This window comes from Asterias amurensis, chromosome 13 (assembly GCF_032118995.1).
Source record: "Asterias amurensis chromosome 13, ASM3211899v1".
NCBI lineage: Eukaryota > Metazoa > Echinodermata > Asteroidea > Forcipulatida > Asteriidae > Asterias > Asterias amurensis.
Window position 1 is genome coordinate 10,106,293 of NC_092660.1, and position 17,545 is coordinate 10,123,837.

Below are 17,545 nucleotides of genomic sequence, written 5' to 3' on the forward strand. Positions count from 1 at the left end.
TGCAATTGGTATTTCTTGTTAGTAAACAAATTTAAATAGTATACAAATTATTTGGTATCTACAGGATGATATTCAATCTATAAAATAAATATTCTTTTGCAAGTTTTTCTCAAATAAATAAGTACCTAAATTGCTTTTTAACTTGGAAATTATGTATTGCAATAAATAGTATTTTTTTTCAGTATAAGTTTTTGTTTTCTTTAAAGACTCTGGACACTATTGGTAATTGTCAAAGACCAGTCTTCTCACTTGGTGTATCTCAACATATGCATACAATTACAAACCTGTGAAAATTGGAATTCAATTGGTTGTTGAAGTTGTGAGACTACTAGGAAAGAAAAAACACCCTTTTCACACGAAGTTGTGTGCTTTCAGATGCTTGATTTCGATACCTCAAATTCTAAAAATGAGGTCTCAAAATCAAATTCGTGGAAAAATACTCACAATCACAATGTTTTATACTATCAACATCTCCCCATTACTCATTACCAAGTGGGGTTTTATGCTGAAAATTATTTTGAGTAATAACCAATAGTGTCCACTGTCTTTAAACTTAAACTCAATCAACATACAATTCTTATAAATATATGACTTTGTTCATAGGTAAAATAAAGGATTGCTAAAACTGACAATACCAGGTTTTTACTTGGTGTCATGGTCATTCAACATAGTCGGTCAACAAACATGCACAGATTTTGGCTAAATTTGAGTCATCATGAGAAAGTAGTTGAACTCAGACAATTCTCAATCATACAGCTCTTGCATGTATTCGACTGAATAATTTATAATCTTTTTGGTAAATTATATTGTACTATATGAAAATAGTTTTGCTTGTGCACTTACTATGATTGATGAAATAAATTAAGTGGTATGCATGTAACTCCATGAACTCAGTCAAGGAATTTTGTTTTATACTTTTAAGGCAAAAAACAAAAAATTTTGCTTCCAGTTTGATGATCGCCTCTAATTTTACATTGCATTGGGACCCTACACTCCCTTTTTATTCTTAGATCTTTGGAGCATAGAATGATTGCAATTGGGTAAAACATGAATACACAGCTACAGTCCCGGCTATGTGACTTGCCATTCAGTTCCACACTTAATTTATAACTCTGGTTGAGCAACACCCAGTTTTGACTCTCTTAGCTTTTCAGTTAGTATTTCCTCAATTACCACAAACTCAAAGAAGATTTTCAATTTCTTCAGGAGTTCCCTGATAAAAACTTCATCAAAATTGACCCTCTCAATGTGAATACTGTTGTTAATTAGAGCTGTCTTCACAACAAAGTCGGCATAAGTTGTTTTGGTTACAAACATCTGTACCTGGACCTGAGTATAGTATGGATGGTTTCTTTTCAGACGTATCCCATGATCATCGTTCACAAGACAAGAACCACTTTGCATAGCATAGTCAGCTATGGTCTTGAGACGGTGGGTGTAGGGGTTCTTCACTTCAAGGACTCCCATGCCGTGGCACTTGCACTTTATGAGACCATCTGGAGAACCAGCCAAGTAAGGAATATCGGGATGAATGTTGACCCCGGTGTCAGAAATCTGAAACGCTTTATGATTCTTTTTTTCATTCTTTACATAGACTTTTCTGGCTACTTTCTCTCTTTGTTTCCCCCATGCTAGTGATTTTGATGTGACCTTTCCCCCATACCCCATGATCCTACTCAACACAGAATTATAACGCCCTTTAACCTCTGAATCCTTAACTTTCAAGGCACAATCGTGCGCTATGGATGCAGTTATTCTGCCACTCCTGTAATTCCACCATTTTGGTGATTTACTCTGTTTCACTGTTTCTTCGGCCACTGCTTCAAAGGCACAAGGCGGTGCTTGCAAGTTACAATGAAAGCATTGTACAGTGTCACAGTCTCTTAACTTAAGACATTCAAGAGTTTTATCCCTGGCTTCAAGAACAGTTGGTGCGTGAGTTGTAGTTTCCACCTCCTCTTCTGCTTGGACAGAATCAAAATCTTCATCATATAGAACACTCTTCCTTGGAGCATTAACAATGCAGCGCATTTTCCGCCTGTCACTGTAGCTAGACGTTGTAGATCGAACTCACCAATGCTACGTGCATGCCTGTCATCAACAGCTCTTGGATCGAATGCATTTCTATTACCTGGGCTGTGATCAACTGCGGCGGCACTCTCTAGATCAAGCTCACCGGTTACTCCAACTATTTTAAAATTCTTTACAAAGTCAGGCTCGTGAATCTTCTCGCCTCCCTTAGGGGGCTTATGCCACTGCTGAGGTTTTGATGTACATGCTTTGTTTGCTCCCGTCTGAACTTCATGTGCAACGTAACAAAGGAGGGCAACCGTGTGCTTGCAGAACCCTCGAAGACCTGCCCTGCATGAGCATAGTGAAGATACAACCGATCCAGTGTCCTTGTGCAATGCTACCCAAGTGTAATACGGTGCACTGGTTATGGCCTTCTGTGGCACAACTCGGCCGTCAACAAAACAGTACCGAATATTGTCACTAATGGCATGGAATCGAACCTCACGTACATGCTTTGCCCGCCACACACTCTGTCCTTCTACTTTGGCCTTTTCTCCACCTGTGGTGATTTGGTGTTTCTCTGCGCCTGTAAATGAAAAAGTTGCTCTAAATAAAGCGTGTCTTGCTGTACATTGTGTCAAAATCTGTACTCCAGAGCATACATGTTTAAGGCCCAGTCAAGTCAAATTTTCTATGCAGATCTAAAAATGATGTCTGATGAACAAAAACTGAGAAAATAAAATACAGGCATCACTTGATGTGATACAACTATTGTGTCTTGCAAACAATACTTACACAAAGTAATGTATTCATCCACTTCTGTTGTAGTTGTAGGGGGGAAGTTGACAGCTGATGCTTCCCAGTTAGAATTTAAAGCTTGAGGATCGGGAAGTGAGACAAGCCCATTCTCTAGTACTAGACGACTTTCCCTCTCTTTCTGAACAATCAATTTCTCTGCATCATCACTGTCTCTGCAAATAATAAATCATGTGCCATCAGATGAGCGACTTCTCATATATGTATAAACAGCCCAGAAATGCTACTTTAATACTATTGACAAGGATGGCTTATTTGTGCCTTTTATTTTATTCATAAAGGTATACCAAAATTTGAACTTCAATGTTATTCCAATATGCACAGCTCCTCCTAGTTGCGATTATATAAATCTTCCTCCTCCCTGTGCTTTGTCCTACTGGTATGGTGGTATTTAGTCAGTACGATACACTATAGCCTATCATTAAGAATTTATTTAATTTATTAAATTATTTGATATTAAATTTGTCTGTTTAACAAACCGTGAATCATGAATGATGGCTGTGGATGTACTACTACTAGTAAAACCAGAACGAAAAGTTGCTTCCTCCAGCAGTGCAGTAGGCACAGGTACGTGTTATTAACACTGTTAATAATACTATTAAATTAAACTGTCTTGTTTACACTGTCATAATAATAAACACAGTGAAAGTATGGAGGAAGGATGTTGTTTTACGTTGCGTGCGTAGTCGCAAGTATAGGCTATCGGTCCCAAGTCACTACTCGGACGGAGTCCAATCCGAAGTCAAATAAAATAGTTACATACAACAAGTACAAACGTACTGCCTAAACACTACAGTGAGACTACTATTAGTATACGCACTAGCAGACTATTATTATAGCATAATTTATTTCATGAATTAGCATGACTAAAACTAAAGTGAAAAGCTAGGTAGGACACTTCAAGTTCTAGATAGAATTTTAGAAAACAGTTTCTCAAGAAATACTAAATCATAAATGTTTGAAAGTTTACCTTGATTCCTCTCCCCATTTTATGGCTTCGAGAGATAATTGTATTAGTTCTGCTTTTGTACGAAGTCTTCCCTTTTGTGTTATTTGAAGTCCTCTTTCTTTGAGAAAATCCTGCAACTGCTTAACGTTCCAATGTTCAAGGATATTTCTATTTCGGGTTTCAGCTTCCATGTGAAGTTTGTTTTGCTTCCGGACGGTCACCGCTCACCATGTCAAGAGTCAGAGTTCGTGCAGCAGCTGGTAACCAACTAGACCAGCATGCATTGTAAAAAAAGTTGGCGCTTGCGCAATGGGTATTTGCGATAAGGTCTATGATGGTTCATCACATGTACCAAGCATGGGGAAAACCACTATCCCAGCATGCACAGCACGTCGAGTCTTTGTCTCAAGGCGTTTAACGTTGGTTCGCGTAATTTTACCACTAGAGGGCGTTTAATCTCATGCAATCGTGTTCAGAAACGCCCTCTAGCGTTCGATGTTTCGAGTATTTTTTTGTCGCACGCAAAGAACAAAGACTAACGGGCCTCAAATCTGCTGTTGTGCCTTACGTGCGTGAAATTGGGGTCTATTTCGCTGCGTGAAATTTACACAGACATCGGGACTTTTTGGCTTATTTTCGAACTTTGACAACGTTGAATATAATTTTTTTTCGGGAGGAAGGGCACGGCGGCAATGATAAGAAAAGGGCACGGCAATCATTGCCTTGAAAAATTGGGTTTTTGAAGGGCATTGCGGCAAACGGTAGGGGCAACGACGGCAATTGCCGTCGTTGCCGTCGTGAAGTATCAGGGCTGCCTTTCCGTATGGCGCCACCACCTTTTCACTCATTTTTACAAAAAGGGATATATCAATCAGGTAAATTAGATACTATATTATTTTATTTCGAATGAAAAAGTGGTGGCGCCATACGGAAACTTTTCCTTTCATTCGATATGAAATAATATAGTATCTAATTTACCTCAATGAGATATCCCTTTTTGTAAAAAAAGGGGGAAAAAGTGGCGGCGCCATACGGAAAGTTATCCCTTTTGATATTAATTTGCGCAAGCCAGTTAATAAATTTTTCAAAGTTTGCGCGGTTTTCAAAGTTTGCGTCCGAGCTACCCCGGGCAATTTTTTAAACCAAATGTTTTTAACATGAAAACGGGGCAGCTTGCGCGAATTCGGGAAAAAGAGCCATCTTTAAAGATTGCGCCCAACACAGCCAACCAAACCGACCGAAGCCAAATTTACAACGATTTTTGTTTAAATAAAACAAACATATAGTACAATTAACCTAAAGTCCTTAATGGAGTAATTAAGCACGGATATGATGGTGGTAACAAGAAAACAACATACTCCTTGAAAAAAGGTGAAATAACTTACATATTACATGTATTAGAAGAACGCTCATCAAATAAAAATGTTCACTTCTCGACTTGACTGCCCTCGTTCGATTGTGTATGTGCATGTTTTTGAGACTGTTGGTGGCGCTGTTGGATGGAAAAAGACTTGTTCAAGTCCTTCTTGGTTCTGTCATCGTTTTGGTTGAAATGGTTTGTAACATGTTATAATAAGACTGACTGGAACACATGGGGACTTTTTTATTTAAATTCCACGTGGTTTATTTTCATGTGAATTTAAATCTGAGCGTAAAATAAGTTGTTAAAATGATTGTAAAATGATGGCGCGAAAAGGTTTGAACGCGCGCAGCCAGCCAGGCAGCAGAGGGGATCGGGGAGGCTTGGTTACTAAGTAAGACTCCCAGACTACTAGAAATTAATCATCTCTCAACCATTTCACGTTCGTTACTGAGGAAGACTAGCGGGATGCCGCGCTTCGCGCGGCACCCCGCTAGATGAGTAGGATTCTAGTATACAAATGTTGTAAAAGGTAATGTGGGGGCAAGGGAGGTATTCTTACAGGTAATAATCATTTCGTAGGATTGGATTAGAAATTGTATTTATAATCGGTATGGAAATTTGTCATTAATAATTTATTTTGATAAAAACTAATTGTTGAGCGTGCACAACTTAGTTGTGAAACGCCGCGACGTGACGCGTCGCCTCCCGTCCTCACCTTCTCTCTTGCGTTCTCCAACTAATGTGGATTATGTTTCGCCTCATTTACGCAGAGTTTTAATTCAATCGGCTTTTGTCATTGTGTCAATTTTATCCACTGCACTGAGTATTTCCCAACTAAGATGACTGTAAGGGTAATAATGCTAAGTCGACTAAAAATATAGCACGTACACTGCTCCAATGACACACTTATTTTATTGTGTTGAGCACACTTGGTATAATTCAGTTACACTTGGCAAAATGTACATGAGTCCGCCCAAACTGCTTTCATATAGTTACGAACTTTGTGAAACATTTGCCTTGGTATTTTGAGGGTCTGTACGTCCAGTTTGGTTAATTTATATGGAGATGGGCCAATCGGTCAATGTATAACAAGCTGAATTTGGAATCAGCAATGGTATTTGGTTCCCTTAGCAACAAATCCATAGTCACCGATAGCCACGGATTTGAGTGGTCTAAGTCTGGTCTCACCCCTCAACAATAATCACCGCTGCTAATAGTAATAGCAGAGGAGAAATCCGACTAAAAAGGCTTGTATGAAAGTGGTACCCTCTTTTAAAACAAACTCATAATCACAGCCACTAATATTATATTATTAGATAAATAGCTTTAAAAACTATTTGTTTAGTTTAGTTTTGTTACAAAAATCACTGCCTTTTAGTTAAACTACAATACCCCATTAAAAAAAAATCATAATGCGATGATAAACAAAAATAACAACCCCCTACCCTGCCCTACACTGCATGTACTCGGCCCCAATAAAAATGTGTTTACAATAAAGAGACAAAATTTGACGAATTAGGGGGTCAGACAACGATGATTAAGCATTTTTGTGTTGCGCATGCATTTGAGTGTGCGAAGCAAAGCATCCGCCTCGTATCCATCCGGTATCCATATATCAACAAGAAAGTACAAAAGCAGTGGTGATTGCCAGGTGTCCGTCCAGCAGACAGTACAGAGCAAGAACAAGGCTTCCACAAATTCTACGAGTCTATCAATTATCAAACATCCATTCCAGTATGAGTGCTAAGAAAATAACAACGGGGAAAGCCCATGTAATCGAGAGCACGGTAAGTAAAAAAGTGATTGTTTGAAGAGCTGCGGCGTGCAGTGTGTGTGATGCCCAGCAAATTAACGACAATAGACGTTTCACAGGACTCGGGAAAGTACTGAGTATACAGTGCTAACACACATCGGTGTATGGGTAAAAACCAAAATTAATATTCTTTATCCCCGATGCAAATTTAACATCTATTATATCGTTGCGGTACCCGCTGCCAAAACATAGGATTCGAACTGCCTCTAGCTGCCGGGCAACCTCGGTAGTCTAGTTGGTAAGACACTGCTCTAGAATTGCAAGGGTCGTGGGTTCGAATCCCACCCGAGTAACATGCCTGTGATATTTTTTCACAGGACTCGGGAAAGTACTGAGTATACAGTGCTAACACACATCGGTGTATGGGTAAAAACCAAAATTAAAAATTAATATTCTTTATCCCCGATGCAAATTTAACATCTATTATATCGTTGCGGTACCCGCTGCCAAAACATAGGATTCGAACTGCCTCTAGCTGCCAGGCAACCTCGGTAGTCTAGTTGGTAAGACACTGCTCTAGAATTGCAAGGGTCGTGGGTTCGAATCCCACCCGAGTAACATGCCTGTGATATTTTTTCACAGGACTCGGGAAAGTACTGAGTATACAGTGCTAACACACATCGGTGTATGGGTAAAAACCAAAATTAATATTCTTTATCCCCAATGCAAATTTAACATCTATTATGACAATAGACGCAGTGATGCAATGTACAATGGGCGTTCTCCTCGCTGTTTGTTTGCATATTCCGAAATGTCGAGTCATGTTGAGATGAGAAGTGACTCGATGCAGTGAGGAATACATTATTCCTCCATGCTCGATGTTAAGACACTGTGCACTTTTGGTAATTGTCAAAGACCAGTCTTCTCACTCTTGTCTTGGTGTATCTTAGCTCCACTTGCTTGTGTGGCCAAGGATTATAGGAATTAGGATAGCTGAATCCTTAGCTATCCTTACTTGGCCACACAAGTGGGGCTAGGTGTATCTCAACACCCCCTTATCTGCTTATGCATAATAAAGTAAAATAACAAACCTGTGAAAATTTATATCCTTGGCTTTTTGACGCTTTGATTTTTCATGTTTTTTTGAGCTCAATTGGTCGTCAAAGTTTTGAGATATTAATATTCAATTCAATTCAAGGTATTTTATTCAAATATTTGTAGCCAAAGGCTAAATTACAATAGCATTTACAAGTAATAAGGTAAAAAAATCTCAAGATTACATACATTAAAGGGAAATATACAAAACATTAAACCAACATAAAAAATTAAATAAGAATGAAGGAGATTGGCAATTGCAAAAGTGGCATAATAATTATATATATAATATTAATAATAATAATATTAAAGCCATTGGACCCTTTCGGTAAACACACTATTGTCCAAGACTAGGCCCTATGTCTGCATAATTAGGATCTTTTGTTTTACTTTTGATGTTTGGGATAATTAATTGTTTTTACATTATTCTGCTATTTACTTAACCCTCGACATCTCAAGTCAAACTTGAAATGTATTTTTATCAACCTCGGCTCTAAACCAATATAATATCGAAGTCTTATATATGGCACATACATGTACCTATCAAACAAGGTACTCAAGGCGCTGGGTATGTACATGTACAAACTTTCAGAAAATAGGTTATTGTAGTGATGAATTCTGCAGTGATGAATTCTAAGACCCAATATCTTGTTTCCCTGCTGCAGTTTAATCAGGAATGAAATTAATGATCTTGGCCTGCTTGGTATTTGTTCTTGTTCTTTTTTGTTGGTTGTAGATTATAATTTTTTGTTTAAAAACAAATCAGAATTTTGATTTTTCAGTTACTAGATAGATTTCTTTTGACTCGCCAACAATTTCCAAAAAATTATCTTTTTTCAAAAGATTTATTTTACCTCGCCCACAATTCCCCCCTTTTTTTAAACATGGACTATTCTGAATGGCCCCTAACTAAGTGAATGTAGGCATTGATCATTTAAAACTATGATTTTTTCCTGTATGAGTGCAACTGCAAGGAGGAGTATGTTTTCTGCTCTCTCTCACCAGAAATCACTGCCTCAAATCAAATTATGAGTGACCTTGAAGTCCATTCATAGCATATTATACACAACTGCCTATATTAATGCTGCATGCATGGGTTGTCAGTCAGGTGCTGGCTTTATGAGCGCCTGTACATAAATTGATTAAAGTGATGTTTATAAAGGACGCAGTGAGAGAAATCTCTTATATAAGCAGCTGAGGCTTTAAAGGCAGTGTGTACCTTTTTATTCAAACCGCTTGACTGTTTAATCCTATTATGTACTGTAGATGTAACTAACATTTGGAAGTTTCATTTCCAAAGGTGGTCTTGTTTGCGAAATACCACCCCCAAAAACAGCAAATATGTTCGCACACAAATCAGAACAAATCTAAAAGAAAAAAAAAATATAAGAAACGTGACTGCCATAAGACTTCTTAGATTCAGTTTTTTGGAGGCATCAAATTTTTTATTTGTTTACATTTATATTCTTGGTCCTCTTCTTTTTCTTATATATGTTAACGACCAAATGAAATGTTTCACAAAATGCCTTAAAGGCCTACGTGTAGTTATATGCAAGCTGACTGTAGGATTTAACCAACAGTTTTGAATTAATATTGAGAGTGATAACCAACTGTGTACCTTCCCTTTAATAGAGGGACGCACTGAGTGAGCGAAACCCCTTACCGAAGGCAGCTGAGGCTTAAAGGTCACGGACTTACGCGCCACTAATACAAAAAAATTACGGCCGTTGCTAGGTGAAACAGGAAACTGGAAAATATGTAATGTAGAGAAAGATTATGTACAGTCATTGTCCTTGATGTTTAATCAGCCACAATTCTATTGATTGGCCTTTTGTGCAGTATCACTTCCTTATTGTTATACCTGTCATGCCTGTTTGTACCTTTTCTTTTCATTTATTTATTTTGTTTCCCCGGATTTCTGTGGAATATTTCCCTAAATTTTCACTTAATTTGGAGATTTCTTTTTTTTAAATGCAACCAATTCTCATTATTTAGAAGAAAAAAGGAAAAAAGAAAGAAATTATAACAATAATAATATTAATTTTGGTTTTTACCCATCCAATTAATATTCCTTATCCCGAGGCAAATTTAACATCTCTTATAACAATAATAATAATGATATGTGATTTATATTGCACCCATTCCATAAAATGTACCCCCCAAAAAAATTTTGTTTTACCACATTCACAAAAAAAGAAGAAGAAAAAAGAGAGTAGATACAACAGTTTTTCACCGAAAAAGGCAAAATCAGAGGCTGCATTGAGTCCATTTCCAAAGGCCCATCACTGTTCTGTAATTTGGGACAGTTTACCCCAATCAATTACATGTACATCGCTGTTTAACTTCTCACTAATCCAATTTTCAGGTGAGTTACAATCCTATAATACAAAAGTCGCGACTCAGAATCATAGTGCCCAAGAGCTATCACTGATAAAAGTTGGGCTAGGGTAGCTCGAAGAGTCTCTCTGTTCAATGATAGTAAGACTACGCTAGTTGACTATTTGGAAGCTTATGAGTCAACTCGGTCCCAAGTCAACTCGGTCCCAGTCAACTCGGTCCCAAGTCAACTCGGTCCCAAGTCAACTCGGTCCCAAGTCAACTCGGTCCCAAGTCAACTCGGTCCCTATGGTTGACGGGAAGTATGGTTTCTTTGAATTGGAAAAAAAACAAACTAATGTTTTTTTACTTTGTACATGAAACGGGATAAGTGTGCACATGTTCGGGGTACAATATTCGATGCCTCCAATAGCGACTCATTTGTTTCTATATTCAACATTTTGAAAATTACCGATTGTGTTGGCAAAAAAAAAAATGTCTTCAAATTTCTCTTTGCTTTCAACCAGAGTATTGTTTTCTGTATGGCTCTCAACAATTCATTAACTGACAAACATTAATAATTGAATCCTCTTTGATTTCTTTTCAAGTTACTTACATTTAAAATAAAATAAAATAAAAACAGTTCTATAAAAAATTTCAAGTTAACAAATCACCAAGTTAACTTAAGAATAATAAATATCCAAAATCTACTAATTACTAATAATAATAACAAACAAGACTTATAAAGCGCATTTTACAAGATACAATTAAAAAACTATTAGAAAATTAATGTTTGGTCGAAAATAAATCACAAAATATATTATTGTTCAAATAACTTGGGTTAATTTCGGTCCCTCCCCGCCCTCCCTCCCGCGCGTGCAAGCTTCCCTGGCTTGGGAACGAGTTGACTTGGGACCGAGTTGACTTGGGAACGAGTTGACTTGGGACCGAGTTGACTTGGGAACGAGTTGACTTGGGACCGAGTTGACTTGGGACCGAGTTGACTTGGGACCGAGTTGACTTGGGACCGAGTTGACTGGGACCGAGTTGACTTGGGACCAAGTTGACCGGTACCCATTTGGAACCAACCTACATGTACCTAACATGGTCGCACCGCTGGTCAGGTTATCAAAGGCCGTTTTCATAAAACAGTCTCAGAGTGGACCAGTCGTTCGGACATAATAACGTAGGTTGAGCTGCCGGTCGCGTTGGAATGACATGTCTAATGTCGTTCACACTATAACTTCTGGGTGCATGCCCTATGTATGCCACTGAACAATTTAAGTAAACCCTTGGTCGTTGCTCAAACTTGACCCTTGGCTGCCGACTTCTTTCCAAGGATTTGCCTCTCAGCTACATTTTTAGTAACTATTTCTGAATTCAAACGCTGGTGTTTTTGATTAGCAGAGTGTGGGTTCCAATCCCCAGCCGTGACACTTATGTCCCTGAGCAAGACACTTTAACCATTGCTTCTTCCTTCGGATGGGGCGTTAAACCAGTAGTCCCGTGTGTTATGTAACGTACGTAAAAAGAAATTAGTGCACTTGTCAAAAAAAAAAGAAGGGGTTCGCCCAGTGTTCCTGGCTGGATTGGCAGCATATTATGCCACAGCACCTTGTAAACCATTGCATAGTGCTATGTAAAAGGAGTAGAACTCACAATTCAATATTAGTCCCATACGTTACATAAATACTGTATGTTTCAGCGCTTTGAGACGTGTATAAAGCGCTATATGAATATTGACTCTTATTATTTTTATCATTATTATTATTAATTGCAGGCACAATTTGAGGAATATAAATCGGGATGTGGAAACATGCTCTTGGTTGTGGATTTCCATGCTCCGTGGTGTGGACCATGTAGGTCAATAGGTCCAGCATTTGAGGTAAGTATTGAATTGTATACTTAATAATATAATTGGAAATGAGGTTAGCCTAGGACTTTTAATTTGGAAGCGACGTGGCTGAGCGGTTAAGAGCACCGATTTCAAACTCTGGTGTTTCTGATCAGCACAGAGTGTGGGTTCGAGTCCCAGTCGTGACACTTGTGTCCTTAAGCAAAACACTCAACCATTGCTTCGTGTTCGGATGGGACGTAAAGCCTTTGGTCCTGTGAGTTGCGTAATGCACGTAAAAGAACCCAGTGCACTTTAACGAAAAGAGAAGGGGTTCATCCCAGTGTTCCTGGTTTGATTGGCTGCATATTGCGCCACATCACCTTGAAAACCAATACATGGTTCTATGTAAAGGAGTAGGTCTGTCGTAGGTCTTATATTTAAAAACACATCTTCGCATACCTTGCAGGAAAACATACTGTGTGCTTTGAGTATGGCAACCGGGTGTAATAAAGCGCTAAGAACTCAGTATTATTATAGTATTACTATGTATTATCATTTCTCCCTGTTTTTATACCCCCCCCCCCACTTCACAGAAAATTGCAACCGAGACGCTTGATGCTTGCTTTATCAAGGTGGACGTGGATGAGTTGGAAGTAAGTAACCTCCTATAGTCTTTGACTGACACTGTTGTCACCACAAAATAGCTTCAGAAATCAAAGGCACTGGACACCTTTGGTAATTGTCAAAGACCAGTATTCTCACTTGATGTATCCCATTATATCATGCATACAATAACAAAATCTGTAAATATTTTGATTCACTTGGTTATCAAAGTTGCAATAGAATAATGAAAGAATTTGTGTGCTTTCAGATGCCTAATAAAAGTATAGTATAAAAGAAGTATTTCAATATTTGAGTGACGAATTACCTCTTTCTCAAAAACCATGTCACTTCAGAGGGAGCCGTTTCTCACAATGTTTTATACTACCATGAGCTCTCCATTGCTCGTTACCGAGAAAGTTTTTATGCTAACAAATATTTTAAAAGACAGAACTTACACGTACATTGTTACATGCAATGTGTGATAATAACAGACTATGAACTATTGACATACCAACCAGATTAAGTTCCAGCTTCTTTCCATTTCCAACCTTTATTTGTTTGTTGCTGTTCCCTCACAACAATTATTGGCTGATAGATTAAGTTTTGCCTCGCTCCATGTTTGTAATAGAAAGAAAATTTCATTGGTTTTAATTTGATTCTTTCCTTTGCCCTCAAGGATGTCGCTGCTTTATGCGAAGTGAGTTGCATGCCAACTTTCCACTTCTACAAAAATGGATCGGTAAGTGTGAAGACTTTGCTTCATATTATGGGTGCGTTCGTTTAGCTTCCCTGGGTCATCCCCGGTCTGCTCCGGTGCGTTTGAATAGCTTTTGACGTCATGCCAGGGGCTCACCCAGGTCAGCCCCCAGTGCCCTGCTTGTGAGTGGGTCATTGGGAGCTGGCCCCAGGTAAACGACGTCACTACGAGAGCGGTATGTGGTCGTTCGTTTTGCTCTTGTCAGGAGCTCACCCGAGAGAGCACCGAGGAGGAGACCCACGGAAGCTAAACGAACGCACCCAATATATTGTGTAGTTTGTTCAGTAATGTGGCAACCTACATGTACATTCATGTACTCCTTGGTAAAAGAGCAAACCCAAGCTCGAGTACCATGATCAGGATGGCTTTAGAAATAATCGCAGTACATGGTATTTTAACTGGTTACTGATTTGATATTGGCTAAGCATATTTATTTATGCTTAGCAAATATTTGAACATACCTTTTACAGTAGCAGTTGTATGACATTTTGATGCAGTAAAGGATTTAGTGAGGGCATTATTTTCTTTGACTTGAGGCGGTTTGACCAACGTGCTCATTTTTTTGCCAATGCTGAGAAGATTTGCCATATAGGATACTTTAAGTGTTCGTTTTGTTTCATTTGTTGAGCTTTTTCCTAATGCACAAACTATAGAAGATATTTTTTTAAACAATATTTCCTTTATTTTTTCTTAAACAGCGGCTGAAGGTCTTCTCTGGGGCAAATGAAACCACACTTAAGCAGCTCGTGGCAGAGTTCAAATGATTGGAGTCGCCTTTCAGTATTTTCTTATTCCAAAATGTGTAGAGATATATTATAAGTAAACTGGGCCCAATTTCCTAGAGCCACTTAAGCAGAAAGGAGCAGGATACCAGTCACAATCTGTACACGCCACAGGCTTGTTTGGCTGGTTACCTTATTCTGGTAAGCAAGTGCTTAGCTAATTTTTGTGCTTAAGCAGCTCTATGAAATTGGGCTAAGCAGCCGATCTCACGAAACGCTAGTATTGATCCTATCACTTCGGATGGGTTCAATGCATCCTAATGTCTATGGATACGGAACTTAACTCGTCATAAGTCTACTAAGTTAGGAAGAGTTTGGTGAGATCGAAGGCTGGTTCTGTTTAGAGCGCACTGATGTAGTAGTTTAAAACCAACCACAGAGTATGTGTGGGTGGGTGGGTCGACTCATTCGTTTGTAAGAAAACTCAGAAAGGAAAAACAACTTTTCAAAGCTTGGCAAACTTGTTTGAAATTTATTCCAGTAGCCTGGAGATCTTTAGTTTGGGAGGTTGGGAAGAGGTTGCAATTCACAGTCTTACTAAAACAGCATCATCTTAAAGGGGCTTTGTCATAATGATCACAGCAGGCGTGTGGCTGCACATGAACTCTCACCCAGCTATAGTCTTGGCCCAAGACTATGGTGCTTGATTCTGGATAGTGTACTATGCGCAGTTGTAAATCGCCAAAGCGCGCCCGCTGCGGTATGATTTAGTTAACTGGGAGCTTGAAATCTAGACTACACTGGCAAGCTACCATAGCTTGCCAGTATAGTCTAGATTTCAAGCCCTCCAGTTAACTAAATTAAATCATATCGTGGCGAGCGTACTTTGGCGATTCAACTGCGCGTAGTACACTATCCAATATCAAGCACCATAGTCTTGGGCCAAGACTAACCCAGCTACTGCACAATTATTGTGAGTACCGTAATTACCAGTTGTGTCCAGTGCCAGCAACATTACTTCTCTCATCCCGACTGCGTATACCAAGTTTCAAAACTATTGGACTGACATACTTTTTGTGAGGTCTCTGTACTTTTAATGTTGTTCATAATATATATGCACGGGGGACCATGCGGGGGTCAGTTATTCCCTAACTAGCCTCATGCACTACACAAGAGATATTCTTGAATCTTGTTTTAATGCTGTACATGTATGTTTGTTTTATCTTTAGAAAATGAGTGGTTACTAAGTAGGCCTACTTCGTAAAATAAATATGGTGGCGCATGTAGTGCACTTCAGATTTCAATTTTGCCCATCTGGTATATCCTTTCTGTTTCACCTTACAAAACCACAGAACTACTAGTTCACACGTGTCTTTCTATTCATTATTATGGTTAAATTAAAAGCTGCATTAGGACTGATAAACATGCAGCTGATAAACAATGCACCACTTAATATGGAGAGCCAAAAGTTGACAACACATTTTCTCAAAGTCTGTTGGAATAAAAAAAAAAAGAATAAATGTTCAAACAAAGTCCCGTTTCAAAATTTGTATTTCTTTTCTAGAAATCAGAAAATCTCTACTATCAAATCTTTACTAGTGAGTGAAAGTTGCAACATTCTGCAAGTAGAAATTTTGAAATACCTGTTGTACCCTCTCAGACCACTGGTGTATGAGGAAATGAAAAAAAAATAGAGTTTCTGATTGTACAAAATGAACTTTTTGAAAGTGACTTTATTTGAATATAAAGTCTGTTTTTATACCATAGTTTGGGAAAATGGGTTGTCCACTTTAGTTTTCCACATTTGCTGCAAAAGCATGATTGAATATGCAAGCAATTGCTGGATTTTTATGAATAGAAAACCTGGCACTGGTTACCAGTAAAGATGACCGTGTTCACAGGGTTTAGGTTCCACAGGGTTTTTAAATCATACATAACTTAAAATATCATCCTCTCACCATACTGATCTCTTATTTAGACAATTGTTTCCCCGACTGATTAATAATAAAAAAAATGCTGCTTATTACAATTATTATACAATAAATATGCTGGTACTATAAAAACAGCTGCAATTATTCACACTGCAAATATGGCATGCTTCAAAACCAAATACATGCGTAAAGCATATTCTTTTTTTATATTTTCAAGCAAGTTTTCCATATGTTTTGACTTTTGAGATCATGCCATGTTCAAGCATATAAATGTACACAAGGTCCGTGTGTACAATATGTTTAAATAATTTTTTTTTAACTTAAGTTATTTCGCTAACTTACGATTGAGTCTTTTTAAAAAGTACAAGTGAAATCTTTCTGATTTCCAAATCCAATTTTGGCAGCGCTATTTCTTGAACAATATTGTGAAGTCAAGATGGTGAAGGGGCTTCAAAACAGAGCTTTCAGTTTAGGGAAAGGTTAACAAAAATGTTTTCTTGTGCCTAAACACTGTGCAGGAGAATTGCAGGGAACCCAAGTGCCCCTCCCTCAGTGTTAAAATGTCTGATCTAACTTCAACTTCAATCTATTTTCAATAAAAAGGCTCGCTTTCTTGGTCTCTTATATCTTTTTGGCAAGAGAGAGCACATTTTATTTTCTATAATCTGTATTAATGTTTCCAAATACTAATTATTTGGGCAGGTTAATTTCCTGGAGCTTTCCTGTGAGAATTATTTGTGTTAAAATCATATAAATCATTTATCAGAGAAATATTTTAATTTTGACCACTGTGTATGGGTTACTTTTATTTGTAAACTTGAAGCCAAGCCATTGTTTTGACCATTTTCTCTTCACATGTTGTGATATTTTAATTTGTATTGTTGTACTGTTCACTTGACTGGGATTAAAATAAATTCAAGTGCTAGATAGAACAAAGATAAAAGTTGTCAATTGTTACCCGTTATTTTTTGTTTTCAACGTTCTGGCCCTAATGCATGAGAAAATGGTTAGGCCCTAATGCGTGAGGAAATGGTTGAGGTGCTTGTGAGCGCGAGAAAGAACCCAAAGGCAGGACTCTTACACCTGGGCCCAATTTCATAGAGCTGCTTAGGAAGAAAATATTGCTTAAACAGCTACTTGCGCAGATTGGGTTAATGGAAATGGTATTTTAACTTGTTTATAATGCACTTGTTCACCATTTTAATGTAATTTTGGTATGTGTACACTTCTGAATTTTTCGTAGCTATCAATTAAAAAATCAGGCCCCAACCTAGTTGTTTTGAAAACTAAAACACTTCTGCCGTCAAAGGAAAATGCTTTGACGTCAATTGTGGGAGTTTGCTTTGTTATACCTCCACGCTACAACAAAGCGGCTTTACAAATTGGAGCT

The 17,545-nt window shown here is 38.1% G+C and overlaps 3 protein-coding genes across 3 annotated transcripts in view; 1 reads left to right on the forward strand and 2 right to left on the reverse strand.

The window, feature by feature from the left end:
• LOC139945961 (EF-hand calcium-binding domain-containing protein 7-like) overlaps window positions 1-5,232 on the reverse strand; it is a 30,443-nt gene extending 25,211 nt beyond the window's left edge. The window contains exon 1 of the mRNA XM_071943504.1: window positions 5,164-5,232. The gene's annotated coding sequence lies outside the window, so the exon portion shown is untranslated. The remainder of the gene's footprint in view (window positions 1-5,163) is intronic.
• On the reverse strand, window positions 1,105-4,000 carry LOC139946255 (uncharacterized). The gene is made up of 4 exons (XM_071943876.1): window positions 3,800-4,000; window positions 2,809-2,984; window positions 2,132-2,599; window positions 1,105-2,069 (listed from the first exon to the last, which is right to left on the reverse strand). Exons 1-4 carry the CDS (start codon window positions 3,967-3,969, stop codon window positions 1,105-1,107), a joined length of 1,779 nt encoding a protein of 592 aa, XP_071799977.1. The 5' UTR covers window positions 3,970-4,000.
• A 1,472-nt stretch (window positions 5,233-6,704) lies between the features above and the next one.
• LOC139946426 (thioredoxin-like) lies at window positions 6,705-15,570 on the forward strand. Its single transcript, XM_071944069.1, has 5 exons — window positions 6,705-6,928; window positions 12,086-12,190; window positions 12,736-12,795; window positions 13,422-13,484; window positions 14,201-15,570. The coding sequence occupies exons 1-5, from the start codon at window positions 6,878-6,880 to the stop codon at window positions 14,264-14,266; spliced, it is 345 nt and encodes a 114-aa protein (XP_071800170.1). The 5' UTR covers window positions 6,705-6,877; the 3' UTR covers window positions 14,267-15,570.
• The last annotated feature ends 1,975 nt before the right edge of the window (window positions 15,571-17,545 follow it).

Bases quoted from the DNA above. Each gene is read 5' to 3' on its own strand.
- LOC139946255 (XM_071943876.1), bottom strand. From the start codon at position 3,969: ATGGAAGCTGAAACCCGAAATAGAAATATCCTTGAACATTGGAACGTT. The intron at 2,600-2,808 runs GTAAGTATTGTT...TTTCATTTACAG, and splicing joins GGATGAATACATTACTTTGT to GCGCAGAGAAACACCAAATC. The intron at 2,070-2,131 runs GTAATAGAAATG...AGCATTGGTGAG, and splicing joins CGCAGTTGATCACAGCCCAG to TTCGATCTACAACGTCTAGC.
- LOC139946426 (XM_071944069.1), top strand. From the start codon at position 6,878: ATGAGTGCTAAGAAAATAACAACGGGGAAAGCCCATGTAATCGAGAGC. The intron at 12,191-12,735 runs GTAAGTATTGAA...CCCACTTCACAG, and splicing joins CAATAGGTCCAGCATTTGAG to AAAATTGCAACCGAGACGCT. The intron at 12,796-13,421 runs GTAAGTAACCTC...TTTGCCCTCAAG, and splicing joins TGGACGTGGATGAGTTGGAA to GATGTCGCTGCTTTATGCGA.